The 17,750-nt window shown below is 49.9% G+C and overlaps 1 protein-coding gene across 3 annotated transcripts; it reads right to left on the bottom strand.

Moving 5' to 3' along the window:
- Positions 1-42: 42 nt before the first annotated feature.
- On the bottom strand, positions 43-17,471 carry bag6l (BCL2 associated athanogene 6, like). 3 transcript variants are annotated; one of them, XM_030347763.1, is made up of 23 exons: positions 16,903-17,471; positions 16,658-16,775; positions 16,160-16,383; positions 14,954-15,025; positions 14,713-14,835; positions 12,202-12,377; positions 11,692-11,821; positions 11,035-11,238; positions 10,182-10,425; positions 10,037-10,087; positions 9,404-9,832; positions 8,905-9,269; positions 7,870-8,113; positions 6,527-6,696; positions 6,338-6,391; positions 5,850-5,952; positions 5,104-5,228; positions 4,770-4,907; positions 3,735-3,806; positions 3,162-3,377; positions 2,672-2,779; positions 1,230-1,376; positions 43-778 (listed from the first exon to the last, which is right to left on the bottom strand). In XM_030347763.1, the coding sequence occupies exons 1-23, from the start codon at positions 16,981-16,983 to the stop codon at positions 683-685; spliced, it is 3,690 nt and encodes a 1,229-aa protein (XP_030203623.1). In that variant the 5' UTR covers positions 16,984-17,471; the 3' UTR covers positions 43-682. The 3 variants fall into 3 exon arrangements, with proteins under 3 accessions (XP_030203623.1, XP_030203624.1, XP_030203622.1); XM_030347764.1 differs by having other exon boundaries at positions 44-778; positions 3,162-3,380; positions 8,905-9,203; XM_030347762.1 differs by having other exon boundaries at positions 44-778; positions 3,162-3,380.
- Positions 17,472-17,750: the final 279 nt, after the last annotated feature.

Consider the following 17,750-nt stretch of genomic DNA (forward strand, 5'->3'; position numbering starts at 1 on the left):
TGCAGTCATTGTCTTCAGAAGGCATGGGTCTAAAACATCAAACAATGATTTGGAACTTTATTTTAAGAGCACTATTCACAAGTGCAGACTATGCATTCATGGTTGATAAAAAATAAAATCAAACGTGAAAGATTCTGCTGTGCTTGTTGAAAATAAAAGGAGCATTAGCATTAAAGACGGGTGCGTCCAGTGGCACCGTTACATCATGCTAGAATAGTTCTGACCCTCCAAAGATTCATGGATCTACTCAATTAAAAGTGGACACCAACATGAGGGTCATCTTTTAGCTTACTGAAAAATACAAAGAGCATATTGTGATGTGCATCGCCGTGATACAGTAAAGAGCGATAAAGCAATATAAATGTTACATGGCGAGCAACACAGATTGCTTGACATGGACATTAACAGAACTATGGCAATCATGTCACAGTTACCATATACAATTTGTGCTAATTTACAATTAAATCTTACACGTATATTATACAATGAACATTTGCCACGTAGGATGGAATGATACGTTTTTCAAAAACACTGGTTTAAAGAATCAACCCACTGCTAACATTAAGCTAAACAAATAGCGTCTGATACACTGTCCCGCACTGTTCACTGCTCCTCTTTGGCGAGATCTCTGCTCTGAGTCTTCGTGTGTGGTGGATTAAGACGCCATGGAGGATCCACAGCGTCAATCCTCCAATGAGAACGCCTGGTTGGTGTTGGGGAACCGCTGAGAGCTGTAGTCGGGGTCTTCCCTCACTCGCTCCTTAAGGTCACATTTCACCTGGTGGGAAGAAAAGGAAATACGAAGGTCACGTCGGCTGGCTGTCGCCTCAATTCCAGCAGGTTTCAACATCTCATGTGTGTAGAACTGCACCTTTAAACCCTCCTCCCTTCCCAGCTACGGTGGCCTGTAGAGGCCACTGCGGTGCCAGTAGGGACCTCCAAAATCATTGTCTACAGCCGCATTGGCTAGGCCAAGTGATGGATAGATGTATAAATTGTATTTAGCTATTAAGTCGTAGCTTACGAGTAAAATGGCGAATATGATTGTTAAAAATGAAAAGATTGGGGAAGAGGGATCCAGAGGCCAAACCCCTTTAGGGTAGTGAGCGAGGGAATGAGATGAGATAAGAGGCGAGTGGTCCATTAGTGGACTGAGGAACGAGGAGACCCGAGTTAACTGCGGGCGAGGTCATGCATGCTGGTGGCGTGTAACCAACAGGTGGCGGTACCTGCTCTGTGTACGCCTCCTGCAGCTCCGGCGCCTCCAGCTCCCCCTGCAGGCTGTTGGGCGCCGTGACGGGCCGGGCCCCCGCGGAGCGGGCCGCTCGGCTCACCGCGTCGGACAGGGACAGGTGGGGCCCCTCCCCCTGGGAGGTCTGACCGGGGCAGAACCCAAAACACACCCTTACTGTGGGGGCACTCTGCAGGGCGTGAGGCTGCACGCGCTGCATGAAAGGCCCTGCAGACGTTCCCCGTCATGGGGGTGGGCGTATGGATGGACAGTTGCTCTCCTATGGTTTTTTTGTGTTGCCTGAAGACTGAATATCAATGCCTTACATTTGTTGTAATTGTAAATAGTCTTGATGCAAACACAAATAAATTGAGACTTATAACTCGATAGCGTGTTAAGTATGAGACTAAGACCGAGATGAGTATGAGTCAAGATTGACACACACACACACACACACACACATGCAGGCACGCACAATCTTATACCAGCAGCTGTCATCTCTGAGGAACACGGATATAAAGACAGATCAGGGAGACCTCTTCGTAGTTCTACCAGAAAGACAAGATTTTTTTCCATCGACGGTTGAACAATCAGGTTCAACCCACGACATCACGATCGTTGAAAGACGAGCCTTCATCAGATCTGATATCAGTTTGAACAGGGAGGGTTGAGCGATGTGACCACGCCGGCTCGGCCCAGCGTGTACCACGCTCTAGCCAGTGCTTGTCCTCGCAGTGACGGATGTTGGATTTCAGCGTGTTTCTAAGCAGTTGGTATAGACTCTGCGTAGTCGTGGTTAGGGTTGCCGCGGTATACGGTATTACCGGTGTTACGGCCAACACAGATTACTCTGTGTTGCACACCGGCAACACAGTTGGGATTTTTTTTTTTTTTTTTTTTCAGTATTAAAAAAATTCTGTAAAAATGAATAATATAATTATAATTAAGAAAATTTAAATGTGTAGAATAGGCCACAGTTCTGCTCTGTGCGGAAGAGAATTGGTGCGCCGAGAATTGGCACGCTTCCTTACAAGACCAGTAACGATAGCAACGCCGGTAAACAAACCCCGCAAAGCCCAATCCCTACGAGAGCTCCCCGCGCTACGGCCATCCGGAGGGGCACAGAGCTTTTGGCCGTGATATTATAAATACAATTATATTATACAATTATATATAGAACGTTATAAGACGCTGTCACCGAGTGTGAGAGGAGAGTTGACGGAGAAGATGGCGGTTGACCTAGTTTCAAGTTTATACCGTTTATACTTGGTAATACCGGTGTTGACACGAGTGTATTACTCGGTGTGAAAATTGTCCACACCGCGGCAACCCCTAGTCGTGGTGGCGTCCTCTGTCTGGGGAACTCCATGGTACTGTACTGGTTCTCTCTCTGAGACGGGCGTCGGTGTTGAACCGACGTGCGGCGGGCTGGGGGCTCACCTTCCTCCTCTTGGCGGGCATCCCGTGGAGGTAGGCGTCGGACAGTGGCGGCTGCGCTTTGATCTTCCTCTGAGACAGCATGTCGTGCCTGATGATGGGCACCCACTCCTGAAACAGACCCCCATGGCTCAGTGACAGACCCTCCACCGGGACAAGGGGCTGTCAGGGAGAAGCAGACGACTCTGCGTGGACGTAAGGTCTAGTCACATTCGATAATGTCATGCACCCTGTCTTATTGATAGGGATCTGTTTGGACAAACCTTTGAGGACCGCCTGGTTTGAAGTCCATATTAGTACGATTAAATAACAATACGTTTTCCACGACTCCTGCTAGTCTTGACTATGCAGTGTTCACAAATGTTTAAGGCACTAATGCTAGAACTATACCATCAACTCACTAAAGATGATCAGAAATACACCATCAACTCTCTACACCCTCCCCTACCAGATCCCATCTGGACTCTGGCTGGATGGGAGGGGCCGTCCTTACCGGGGGCACGCCAGCGGCCCAGGGCTCCACGTCCGGTCCGGGCCGGTCCCGTCCTGCCAGGACCGGCACCGGGATGTCCCCGCCCATCACCAGCACCCTGCGGGACGGCGCCCGCTCCCCGGGGGGCGGCGCCGGGGCGTCCCGGCTGCCCTCCGCCACCACGGCCATGGCCTCCTCCCCCGGGGTGGAGGAGGGCGGAGAGAGGCCCTCCTCCATCTGCTGAGGGGACAGGGGGGAGAGACAGGGGGAGACACGGGACAGGGGGGAGAGACAGGGGGAGACACGGGACAGGGGGGAGACACAGGGGGAGACACGGGACAGGGGGGAGACACAGGACGGGTCAGAGAGAAGGGGGGGAGACACGGGACAGGTCAGAGAGATGGGGGGGAGACACGGGACAGGTCAGAGAACGGCAATCAACGTATCTCACCGTGTCTTAGGTTCCACTGAATCATTTGGAAACAAAAGCCATTACATTTGTATCTCAATGTTATTCTGATGCCCTGTCCCGCCCAAAACCCTTAGCCCTACACCTCCGTGTTCATTGGGAGAGGTCCACCAAGAGAGCCCTACCTCCACACCGCTGAGGTTCTGCGGGGGGGCGGCTGCTGCCTCACACATCGGGGCGGAGCTGGTCGAGTCATTCTGACGACGAAGAGCAAAGACAAGAAAGTGGACGATGGAAACTGTATGCACTATGTGTACTCAGGTTTGTTGAGAAAGAATACCACACACACCCACACACACACACACACACACACACACACACACACACACACACACACACACACACACACACACACACACACACACACACACACACACACACACACACACACACACACACACACACACACGTCATCTCTGAGGAACACGGATCTAAAGACAGATCAGGGAGACCTCTTCGTAGTTCTACAGGAAAGATTTCTTCCATCAACGGTCTAACACATGGTTCCTACAGCTTAATGAAAGTTACATTTAAGACTTTTTAAGACTTTATTAATGCCACTTGAAAGGAAATTTAAGACCAACGACACAATAAACACTAGTGGAAAAATGTAGTTGAACATATTTCCACTATCAGTAGGCTTTTTGGCAGAAACAAAAATGACCTCTTGCGCACCTGAACGACGTGCATCTGAGTCACGGCCGCAAAACAAAGGTTTTGTTGGTTCTGCTCTCGTGATTGCGCAACAATACTGCTATATAAAAAATGTTAACTATTCTTTATTAGATTTGAGACTAATTACAATCATAAAATCCTACTTACCATGTGTAAACATTTTTGAGACTTTTGAAAGATGGATTTAAGACTTTTTAATGCTATTTAAGGCCTTATTTTTAGATTTATGAATTTAAGACTTTTTAAGGATCCGCGGGAACCCTGTAACAATCAGGTCCAACCCACGACATCACGATCGTTGAAAGACGAGCCTTCACCAGATCTGATATCAGTCTGAACAGGGAGGGTTGAGCGATGTGACCGCGCCGGCCCGGCCCAGCGGGCACCACGCTCTCAGCACACACTACACGGCCCCTGTACCAGTGGCCATGGGCCCACGTGGGGCCACGGCGCCGGTAGCGGGCGCAGCTGTCCCTGGGTCTTACCTGCCGGGGGCGGACGACGTAGTGCTGGATGTGCTGCTCCGTCACAGGGTTGTGCTCCAGGATGACCTGCAGCCTCATGGACATCATGCTGGTCAGCCAGTTGACCAGGCTGGGGTTGACCTCGGCCGACATGGTTCTCTGTACCCACATGGAAAGGGGGGGGGGCAATCTAAATCCTCATTGCTTCTCAAAGAACACAGAGAAACATACACAGGGCGATCCGGTGGTGGCGCCATGTTCGGCTTTCTTAACAACGTTTCAAAATGAAAGCGACTGAATCTCTGATCTTTGGGTGGCCTTGTGTGCGCGTGGGGGGGGCCGGGGGAGCACTCACAATGCGGTGGTTGATGACGCCGGTCAGCGCTCTCTGCTCCCCGTTCAGGCAGTACAGGTTGAGGGCCAGGCACTCAAACAGGCCCTGGGTGCACAGCAGCAGCAGGCGGGGCCCGAAGGTTTGGTCTGAGGACGGACACACACACACACACACACACACACTATCAGAATACCAACCTCAGTCTATTCTGGATACTACTGCTTCATTCACTATTAAACAGTCAAGAAACCTGTTGCCCCATTGCTAAACAAAATCAGCAATTCCATTCATGGTTAGTTGAAAGGGTTGGATTACGTTACTCAACACAGGTTTTCTCTGAACCAAAACCACTGGATATCGCGTGTGTTGATGGTAGCTAATGGCTTATGAGTGGATCCATCTGAAGTGGGTCGCGTTAAGAAGCGTGTATTAACATAACCTCCTACACCTACAGGAGTAGGTAACACAAATAGACTGCAAAACATCTTGTGCTCTGCTAATGGGGAAGAACCGGGCACACCAGAATGTTCTTACTTTCTGCCAGCGTGACTATTTATATTCTCTTCATAGGGCGGACCAACAACCAACACTTGGCTCGTTGTCGTCAGGACAAACATCGCCCCATTTTGAACTGAATGAATGCATTAACTCACTACCTTACAGTAATGGCCCGCTCACAGTGACAGTAGCCCGCCTACTGACTGCTGCTGCTACCAGTCGTACCAAAGGAGAGCCCTCCGCTAGCCTTCAGGCGGCCGGATCCTTACCGTTGCGGCGCAGGATGTGCATGGCCATGCGCGTGAACTGCTGTCTGAGGAAGGACATGTTGGTCTGGATGATGTCCACTCCGTCGCGCACCGCTACGGTAGCCTGGCGCACAACAACAACCACGACAACGACATCAGTGACACAGGGTTTAAATTGTTGATTGTTAATTGAATTGCTCCGGCGATGCGCCCTTTTGTGGTGACTTGAGAGATCGTCACAATCACAACCTGCATGTGCGTGCAGTTTGTGATTTTGATGATCCCTCAAGTCAACACAAAATGGGGTATCTCCAACAAAAACCCCCATGATGCATTCTGATGTACAATGGCTGAAGTGCGCGATTGTTCAGAGAGTCAATATTGGCAAGTGAACTAGTAGGACTTAAGGGACTAAGCATCTGTGACTCATCACCGGTACAGACCAGCCTATGGTTGGTTTGTAGTGGTGATGGGTACACTGGTGTACGAGTGTGAGGGTTCAGCCTTACAAAGCTCTCCACGATGTATTCATCCAGGCCGTTGATCAGCTCCTCCGCCGCCGTCTGCAACAGAAGACCACACCACCATCATGTTAAGGCTCCTCCCACGCTGTGGACATGTCCGTCACTCATCCCCCCGGCGGCCCCTCCTCCCCACCCCCCCCCCCCCCCCCCCCCCCCCCCCCCCCGGCCCCTCACGGTGATGTTGGCGTCGGTGGGCGGGCGGCCCTGGAGGCAGTGCTGGGTGAAGAAGGCGTGGAGCTGGGGCTGGATGCGGCTCAGCGGCTGGGCGTTGCCGTGCAGCAGCAGCACCATGTCCACCATGGAGAAGCTCTGGCACACCAGGGACAGCAGGTCCCCGAAGAAGCCTGAGGACCAGGGGCCGCAGAGGGGGGTTAGACGGGGGGGTTAGACGGAGGGGGGGGGGGGGCAGTGAGCGGCTGACGCAGTCCCACTACACTACAGGGACACGTAGACTGCTAAGGGCAGATTAGAGCATCGGTTGAGGAATAGAAGTCGTTCCTACGTGGAGGTATGGTGAGCTTGGTAATCTATAATAAATGAACACTGGTTTACCCGAAGTTAACATATCAGAACAATCCCCAACCATGTTTCTAAAGCATACTGTGTCAGAGCCCACTGTCAAAATGGACGTTTGAGAAATGACGTGTGTACCGGGCCCGGCCTGCGTTGTAGGGAGTCCGCGGTTCAGAAAGGCAACTTGAAAATAATGCATCCAAATTGTAATTTCAGATATACATACTTCAGATTTGGCATGGGTACATATATATATATAGAATCTACTCTTTGTAGCCATATATTACAGCCGAGCCAACGTGCTCTTACACAATGTTAGCGCTGTTTAAACATCGGAGATATGCATATGTTTCACTTTAAAATGTATATCTCTGCCGTCTTTAGCCTTATTGTTATGAATAGTCCCACAGTCACCTGGTACATGTGTGCCGAGTTGGCAGCTTTTATCTGCTCCGGCACCAGATCTGTTGGAGTGTGGGTGATTTGTCAAGTTGTAGCCATTGTATTAAGTCTTAATGATCTGACCATATGGGTTGCACATTGAAAGTTGTTCTTCATGACGAATGGGGCAGGTATAACAAGTTTCATGCATATTGCACTTTCCTAGTGGAAATGGCAGCCAGTTGAGTATTTTTCACTTAAAGTGCTTATTATAGCGCCACCTATAGCTAATTCTGGTCCATCCTTGTCAAACCTAACTCATTTTACGAGTTTAACGAGTCGCACATTTATTTATACAATTGATATACTTTTGCCCATGTTGTTTTTGAGATATGGCCGAATTTGTCTGTAAAGAAATAATAATACTTACAGAGACAATAGGGTTCATACTTTTTTCATAGGACCCCTAATAAAATAAAAAAATAATATAATACACCCAAAAATGATTCATCAATGCCATATGCCACCTGTGACACAGCATTGCTTCACCGGGGCGTCACCACTTCATGACCTCATCATGTAGCACACACCCCCCCCCCCCCCCCGTGGCCGGCCCCACTCACCGACGGCGTCCCCGGAGCCGGGCGTGAACAGGTTGCTGGTCTGGGACAGCCTCTGGATGAAGTGGGCGATGCTCTCGCCCGTGCCCTGCTGGGCCCCCAGGGAGCCCATCATGGTGGACAGCACGCCCTGGACGATCCCGGTGAACAGCTCGGGGCTCAGGGTGTCCCCCACGCCGCCAGGGGCCGGGGCCGGGGGGGCGCCCGGGGCCGGGGGGGCCGGGGGGGCGCCGGACGCTGAGGAGGGCTGGGGGAAGGACCCGGTCCACATTGATCAGACTTTAGTTTGGGCCGGGACTTTGGTTCTCTTCAGAAATAGAAAATTGTGGTAGATAACTGGCTAGAAATGATTCAGGACTTATTCAATGAGTCAAGAGATTCAGGACATGGAAAGGTTAATTTTTCGGCTCAGAATGACACATGATTTTTTATATTACAAGACGGACAAAATGTAATATGTATTGGCTAAAGTCAGGGTGTGGTTTGTGAAGTGTGTCCTGGTATCTTATGATCCTGTTGGCTTTACGGTAGCTATAAACTACGTCATATAGATAAACTTGTTGTAATCGACCTCTGTGACCCATGTTACATTTGTGAGGACAAAAGACTGCTGTTGTGCCGACAGTTGCATCTGTGTTGTTATTCTGCATCCTCGTTTTGTTGCAGAAAATGCTTAATTTTTTATTTTATTTAACCTTTATTTAACCAGGGAAGTCCCATTGATATTAAAAACCTATTTTCCGAGGGAGTCCTGTCGAAGAGGAAAAATAGTTTTATAAGTTAATAAAAACAGAGTAAAAAAAAAACAGGGTAGCCACGATTTGATGGTATCAAATCATAACCAAATATAACGCCTTACATACACTATTGAGTTGACCATCCGTCCAGGGGAACACCTATATCAGTAATACTGGGAGAGGTTCCAGTACAACTGATTAAGTAATGGTTATAAACTAGATGATGACCTTGCCACAGATTGGGGTGAAATGAAGTCACGCCTGCTGCCTGGTGAAACAGCCGGGGGGGGTGGTAACTCACATGCATGAAGTCCGACATGCCCTGGAAGAAGCTGCCGGGCATGCCGGGCAGGGTGACGGTGATGGCCGGGGCCCCCCCCGCGACCCCCGCCGGGCCCCCCAGCAGGGAGCCCAGCAGCTGGGCCAGATGGCCCTCGGGGAGTCCTTCAGCTGGGGGCCGGGTGGAGGAGGTGGAGGAGCTGCTGCTGCTGCTGCTGCTGGAGGAGGAGGAGGTGGTGGAGGTGGTGTGGCCCGACAGGTTGGCAGAGGGAGGCGGAGGAGGAGGAGGAGGAGGAGCCGGGGTGGAGGCGAAGGAGGGATCTGATAAAGAGGTGGAGAAGGAGTAGGAGTGGGAGTGGGAAGAGGAGAAGGGGGACGTTGGGTCGCCTATCGGGGCGGTCAGGGGCAGACGTGAATAGCGGTTATTCCACGGTGAGGCGCTCTGCCGAGGGGACCCGTGCTGGGAGGCGCCCTCGGCTGGAGGCCGTTTAAACAGGAGGACGGGACGCTGCCCCACTCACTTGTCTGCCCCGGGAGCAGGAACTGTCCCACCAGGCCGCTGATCATCTGGCTGAGAGGGGAGGGGCCCAGGGTCTGCTGGGCCCCTGGCTGAGGCCCTGCCGCCCCGGGGGCCGCCGGCCTCAGGTTGATGGTGGCCCCGCGGGTCCCCAGGGGCTGGGGGCCCTGCGGGGAGAAGGCGGGCCGGGTGATCACCACCCGGGCTTGTGTGGGCAGCTGGGGCGCGGCGGTCCCCTCGGGGCCGGGCGCGGCGGCGGGGCCAGCGGCGGTGGCGGGCGGCGGGGCCCCGGGCGTGGCCCCCGGGTGCATGTGAGCGGGGTGGCCCCCCGCGGCCGCCGCCGCCGCCATGGCGGCCGCCTGGTGGGAGATCTGCTGCACGATGGCCTGCATGAACTCTGGGGGCAGCCCCGGGATGTGGATGGGTGTGGCCCCTGAACACACACACACACACACACACACACACACACACACACACACACACACACACACACACACACACACACACACACACACACACACACACCAGGATCGGTTTACTTTCAATCGCATTATTAGCGCTGAGTTGGATTCCCAGCATCGTGCGCTCGGTGGTAAACAGAACTTAAAGAGGTGCATCTCCGATGGAGGGGGCTTACCGGGCTGACCAGCGGCCCCGTTGGCCTGTCCCGCCCCGCCGGCAGAGTCCCCTGGAGAACACAAGAGTGAGCGGTGAGCAGAGAGCTCTGTAGAACCCCCCCAGTGAGCGGGGGAGCAGTGAGCGGGGAACAGAGGGCGACCTACCGTCGATGTTCATCTGCATCATGACCACAGGCTCCAGGGTCTGGTGGGTGATTCGGATCACCCGGGGACCCCCTTGCCCCGGCCCCCCCCCCGGCATCTGGTTGGTGGTGGCGTTTGGCTGGGGGGGCGGGGCCTGGCCGGGGCCCTGCTGCTCTGATTGGCCGGCGGTGTGCGGGGGCTGCGCCTGCCCTTCTGCTGCGGGGCGTCCGTTAGACGTCATGGTCACGGTGGTCCCCAGGTTGATCTAGGAGAGGGCATGAGTCACGCTGGCTTGAAGAGGGTCCCTTAAGGCTCCGCGGGGAGAGAGATAAGGCCTAGTGCTGATCGCAGCGGGCCGGGTTCGATCCCTGCGCGTGGTCCTTTGCTGTATGTCCTTCCCCCCCTCTCTCTCTCCCATACCTTCCTGTCCATCTCACTCTATGATAAAACATCAAAATCATAAAATAAAAATTCTTAAAATCGAATCTCGATTGAAAGTGGAGGGACCCTCTCAAAGGTCCGGGGTTCCCCTAACCCTACCCCCCTGAATACAGCTCGAAACCTGCGGTTTACAGGGAATCTTTGATAAAGCCTTTACCTTCTCCCTCTTTTTTAACCCTTTAATGAGTTAGTAGCTCTTATAAGATCCAACACATACCATATCAATAATTATTTTTATTTACCCGTTAATCGTGGGCAAGGGATAATAATAAAGGAATTGGAATGGTTTAACAGGTAACTAACTCCTACACATGAAATAGAAACGTGAAAAGCTGATGGATCATGATCCTTCCTGGGAGAAATTGGGATATTATATTTCTGCTATAGCCCCCCCACCCCCACCCCCGCAATACAATCACACACGAGAACCTACTGGGATGGGCATGTGAGGCAGGCCCGCCTGCAGGAGCACAGGAGAGGCGTAATGGGCCATGGGCCGAACCACATAGAGATGCCGGGGGGGGTTGGTGGTGAGGTTGCAGCGCAGATCGCCGAGGGCAATCAAGCTGTTGCCAAGGAGACGCAGGGTGTCTCCGACCCCATTGAGCGTCCGCTGGTCCTCCTCCCTCTCGCGCATCTGGAAGAAAAGTCCGGATCTAAGATGAGACCTTTAGTTTCTAACCAACAGGTGATTGCCCCGTCTCCCGGAGCCTTCCTCCTCTGTGCACGCCCACTCGTCCACCGGGGGCATATTTCCAATAAACTGAGATGGAGGTTGATCAAAGGAATATGTATTGTATTGGTCATGTGAAACACATGGACTACGTTAGCCATCAGCCAATCTGGAGCGGACAAAGTACGATAAGTAATGAGTTAGCCTACAAGTGAGCTGTATGAAGCTTTGGTGGGGCATCCTGTTCCTAGCTCCCTTGGGGTCCGGCTACCTACCTAGAGGAGTCCACACCACCCGAGGGGGAGCAGGGGTCGGCCCTGAGACAGGGGGCGGTCCCGAGACAGACAGGGGCCGGTCCTGAGACCGACAGGGGCCGGTCCTGAGACCGACAGGCTGAAAACACAAAGGCGTCCTCACGTTGTTGTTGTAGTCGGCCAGCGTGGCCGTCCCCAGGATGGAGTGGGTCCTCTCGATGAACGGCCGCAGCCGCTCCTCCACCCGCCTCACCTCCGACAGCACCTCCACAAACTCTGCTGGGCTCGGGTGGCTGGAGGCACGGGGAGAGAAGACATCCCGTTTGAGGTCTGCTCTCCCACTGTCCCTCCCCAAATACTCTAGCACGCTCCCTAGGACACACGCTGAGGAGGACTACTGGTTTGTTTTCTGTTCTAACAGAACGTCATCCGATTGGTCCTCCTCGTGATGCCTAAAGGTGGAAGGAGACCGTGCTCTCACTCGGGCCTTCCTTGCTCATGTCAGCATGTGTATTAAGTACAAGTAAGAAAAAGGGGGAACACAAACCAAAGGCCATGTGTGACTAGTACTGATAATACCCAAAGCGCGTAAGATTTGATCCCTTCCATGGTCGTGGCCTGTGGGCCTTCTGTAACGAGGTTCAAACTGAGGGAGGAGTTATATCTGGCTTACTTGGAGCCCGGCGGGGCTGGAGCCTCTGTTTGGGTGGAGGAGGTGGAGGAGGATGAGGGTGGAGCCGGGGCAGGCAGAGTGGTGGTGTCCATGGGCTGGGAGGGGGTCGCCCCGGCCCCGGGGGAGGGCTGGGACGGATCTGTCTCGGGTGCAGGGGCCGGGTCACCGGGCTGACCCTACACAAACATGTGGAAGGATGAGAGGACTCACAGAACCAACACACAACTGTCTCACATCGAGCTGAGCCAAACGTCATACTGTATTTACCATTGGCTGTACGCAAGGAAAATTACCTAAGGTGGAAATGATATCCGATGTATAATGTTACAAATGAAACCATCATCGAGAAGAGCACGCAAAGGCCGAACCGCAAAGTCACAACTCCTCTCTGTTTTGGCACCGCAGTGGGGGAACGAGATCCCTGCCGATCTCAGGGACGCAGAATCCCTCAACAGCTTCTGCAAGAGTCCCAAGACTTACTTCCTCTTTGTGCAGAGATCACCTGGGGCCTCGTTTTTAAAGGTCACGAAAATGTTGCGGAAACAATGTTATGATTTACGGAAAAAATCCAACTGTATCACTTAAGTTTCATTAATTTGCCTGATACACATATATATATATATATATATATATATATATATATATATATATATATATATATGTAGGCCTACATTCAATTAGCCTACAGGCTATAGTAATGAATTATCCTTTTGGCAGAAGGCCTATAAATAATGCTTATTCTGTTCTCTACTTCGGTAAGGCCTTTGGTTAGGGTTAGAGTCCTAGAATATTGTAATAGCATGTCATCCAAGTGATTTGTTCATCTTTGCTAGTTTGTCAATGTTGATACGTGTACCTTTATTTTACTAAAATGCCTTTTTAACTTTCCCTTTATTTTCTATTTTTACCAGAAAAATACATGATCTGATACAAGAGAGAAAGGTTGCTGGGCTAGAGTCCTAGAAGCTGGGTTAGAGTCCTAGAATATTGTCCTTTAGGTCGGGTTGTAGTCCCGACTTGGGTTCCAGAGAGTCTGTTGATCTGATCTTAAATAACTTTCAATTTAATTTTCTCACTTTCTTAAATACATTGCACTTTCAATTTTACTTACTAAAAAGCCTTTTTAACTTTCTATTTTACTCATTTCTTTGCATATGTTTTCTTTTACTTATCTATTATTTTATTGTATAACCATGTTTATATGTGAAGCACTTTGAGTCTGCCTTGTGTATGAAAAGTGCTATATAAATAAAGTTGCCTTGCCTAAGAATCACTTCTATTTCACAATGTGCAAATCTTGTTTTTCTTGGGCGTAGGCGTATCTATTTTCCCGTGTCATGATAGGTCACTAAAGGCTCCTTATATACTAGGATAAGACTATTCATTAGTTTATCAATAGATTTTTTTGATTAGCATTGCCCTTTTAAGGACTATTGGACTATGGGACGTTCTTGGGACGAGCATGGCGCTTGTGCACGCTCGTTCACGCACGCAAGATTGAACGTACGTTGGTATTTATAACGAGAAGGTTTTAATTGGTTGTGGGTACGCAGATTCTGAGGACTGGACGTACGCAATAGTACACCCAATAGGATTAGGGAGTGTTTTTAAATGAGGCCCCTGGACTCTACACAGCCTCCCTCCTGCCCCCCTACCGCCCCTTCTCCTCCCTTACTCATAAATAACCCACCAATAACGCACTTATTGTATGTTTGTAAGTCCTGGCACTTAATGTTCCCACTTCCTGTATGATGAACATCCTGGCTCTTTAAAATAGCACTTAGCATTGTATAGCAACTTATCCCAGCTATTTCTGTTGTATACAGGGAATGGGATTACCTAGACATTCTAAGTGCTTGGCACTTGTTAATATGACCCTCCTTACTGTACCAAAGGTTATATGTTGTTGTTTCTCTTTCTTCTGACAAATATACTTATTGGGGTTCTCCTTGGATAAAAGCGTCTGCTAAATGCCCTAAATGTAAATCTAAATGATTTGTGTCCAAATGTTGTTTTAATCAGCTCAATTGTTACGATGAATAGCAAGTCATAGAATGATTTAAGTCATTTTTTATATTGCAAAATGGGCTCACAAATTATCCCATGGGTCTGGAATGTGGCCAGGAATGCGTAAGTCTTCACACTTTACTTGCAATGTTGCCAAATGCACTCCTCACCGTGACTCAGTCATTTTGTCAACAGATTTCACTATTGAAGGCGCCTTGAAACACGGTAATCTCTATATTTATTCTAATTATGGTGTACATGCCTCATAGACCTTTCAAAGCATGCATTCCTCTCGATGCCTCTTCATTTATAGCTCTTATTAATATAGTGTTTAAATAGTGTTCATATATTATATTGCTAATACTTTGTTAATATTACGCTTCTATCGTGCTGCTTTAAGTCTTTTATGAACCAAGCCCACCAAGCAATCTTCCTTGTATGTACAAATCTTTGAGCCAGAAGACGGTGGTTGTGGGAGGGCTTGGTGCGGCGCTGCAGCCCTACCTCCAGCCTGCCGATCAGAGCCTGGGCGTCCCTCAGCATGTTCTCCGCCAGCTGGAGCCGCATCCTGGGCTCGCTCTGGACCGACTGGTCCATGTTGATGTGGACGTCTACCGACCCGTGGCTCTGCAGGGAAACAGGTTGTTCAAGGGTTTGATCCAATGTGGACCGAGAAGAACAGACACTGCAGGCGGTGATCCGGTAATCACTGAGGGCCTGATGTTTAGGAACAGTCGTCAGTCACCCCGGTGTTGGTGCTGACCCGGGACGCCCTCCCGGCCTCGCCGACGCCAGCCATCATCTGCTGGACGGACATCTGGGCAGCAACAAATCCTCCATTAAACACTATTCTTAAACAGAAAATATGCCGCTATTCCCATTTTACATAGTTGGGATCACGTTGACGAATATGATGTTTGACTTTAAGTTTACATATACATGTAGGGCATTCAGCAGACGCCTTTGTTCAAAGTGACTTACAATGGTTCATACCCACATTCACACACTGACAGCGGAGTCAACCACGCATGTAGACAGATATCTTGTCGGGAGCAGTAAGGGTTAGATGTCTCGCTCAGGGAGACCTCGACGACCAAACTAGGAGGGTTCAGGGATCGAACCAGCAACCTTCCGGTTACAAATCAACCCAGTCTACCTCCTGAGCTAAGCCAACAAGTTTGCACAGCATTCCGCAAGAGCCAGTGAACCTAAAACTGTTTTTATTTGTTTTTAACGTTGCCATTTGTCTTATTGATTGTCAACATAAAATCTATGCCATTTTATCACTGTTACTGAAATTAGCCCCCAATTTAGAAAAAAAAAAAGATCTAGTCCTTTGTTTTCGCCATTATTCCCAAAACACTTTGTAATCGCTCCACTCTGCTGAACACAGGTGATGTTCTTTTCATGACGTCTGAGGGCCTTTTCCGAGGAACTCAAACGTCCGGACCAAGGGGTTGTGGATGCGTGGACTCTTTCTGGGAGCAGTTGATTGAGGTGTCAGAGAGAAAGCAGAGCCTTTCTAACACTTATACAACACTCCGGTGAGTGGGGTTGGTGAAGCTCCGTCTGAGCAGCGGTTTATTTAATGTACGCGTCAGAGTGAGGGTTAGGATTCCTGGACACCTATATTATATCGCTGCGGTGTGTGACGCATTTCATATACAATGTTGTTCACTATAACGCTGTCGCTCATACACCACGACGTCACTAAAAAAGTATCATAAATATACTGTGGGCCGTAGCCATGGGGATAACATTCCCCCTCCACATTTTGTTTTATCTCATAGTGTAGTGAATTTCAGCTGAAACATTGGGTTCCCTGGCTCTTTAATAATCGAATAAACAATCATCAATTCCATGATAATGTAAGCATGGGGAGATCATTCCAACCCACGCTGGTACTTTCAAGGAGGGCAGGCTGGAATAGAAGGGCAGCTTTCATCCTCACCTGGATCTGTTGAGGATCCATGATGTTGACGGGGAGATTGAAGGTCCCCAGCATTACGTAGCTGTTCCCGTTGCGGTCATGAGGTATTCCCTGCGTTGTGGTGGAGGAGTGGCTGGTGCTGGGCCCTGTATCACCCCCTGTAGACGACCCCGCACCCCCGGAGCCGGAGGAGCCCGGCTGCGGCGGCGCCCGCTCCACCAGATGAATCACTTTCCCATCCACGTCTGAGGGGCAATTTGAGATGGGTGGGAAAAACAGCCTCTAGCCGTTGTCCTTTAACTCTGTAATTTTTCTCTTACAAGCCACTATGGTATGTATCAGATATTTGTTCGAGGACGACCAAACACAAAAAACATTACTCAGAAAATTACCATCAGAAAACAAGAGACTGCCCTTGCTCTTAAGCTTGATTTTAGGATTATATTACTCTTTAATACTTAGTATTCAAAGTAGCACTAAGATAAGCAGGTATATAATTAGCGTGTAAATCTTACTTACTATAATCAATCAAGGTTCTCTCATCTTGCAACACCCTTCCTTGGTAGATCAGCCTCTGTTTATCGACCGGGATCTCGACAGATGTGGCAATGCGTTCCTTAAACTCTCTCACTGTCAACTGATGGCACAGACGGGTGGGGGTCAATAAATACACACAACACCTCCACACACAACGACGCGGACCTCAGTGCACAGTTGCATCTCTACTTCCGAAACACAAATGTCACAATGTAAAATTGTATTACCTCGCCCTTGACTTTGTAGCTCCTGCTCTGAGAGTCCAGCGTCTTGACCGTGACCTCGATGGAGGCGCTAGACTCTGCCATGGTCCCTGATCGATGATCACAGGTCCGATGGACGTGGTACGGTGGTAAAGAATGGCTTCACCGATCAAGCTCCTGACCCACTCGTTAAAGCTCCGTAGCGGATCTATCCGTGCTAAACACAGTCCCCCTTTACAAGAGTCCGTCTGTCCGTTAGTCCTGAATCTGAAGCGTGCGGTGGTGATGCCTTATTATTGCTGTTAGCCTGCCGGTGGAGGTTGTTATTGTTGTTGTTAGCTTGATGGCTAGCTAGCTAGCTATCGTGAGCTAATCCCAATTAGTGGGAGGCAAACAAAGCTAACTAGCTACGGCTTATCTCCACTGGAAAATGTTTTAGTCTTAAAGATGTGAAAATAAGTTCGTTTTATAAGTTGTCACAAAGCGTCTCGCCTGAAAAGCATTGATTTCATATGCTAACGAGAGGAAATGAAACAGTCTTTCCCTGGCAGGCTCCCCTGTGCGCCGCCACTAAGCAGTGTGAGGACCCAGAATACATTGTGGCGTCCAGTTCAAATGCCTGAGCGCTTTTTGTGCTGTAAGAAAATAATTTGTGGACAAACTTTGTAAGTCTTCGCCTACAAGTTTCTACCACTCAACACAAATTCCATTACACTTATTGGAATTAGAATATATACCTTTATCTATGGATTTTAATTTAATGATGAATGGTGAATCATTTAGGTTAGGATGATTTGACTATCATTAGGTAGACCTAATGATAAAAAATAAAAAAGATAATTGTATTGTTATGGATGTAAATTTAAGGTTAG

The sequence above is a fragment of the Gadus morhua genome, chromosome 22, assembly GCF_902167405.1.
Source record: "Gadus morhua chromosome 22, gadMor3.0, whole genome shotgun sequence".
NCBI lineage: Eukaryota > Metazoa > Chordata > Actinopteri > Gadiformes > Gadidae > Gadus > Gadus morhua.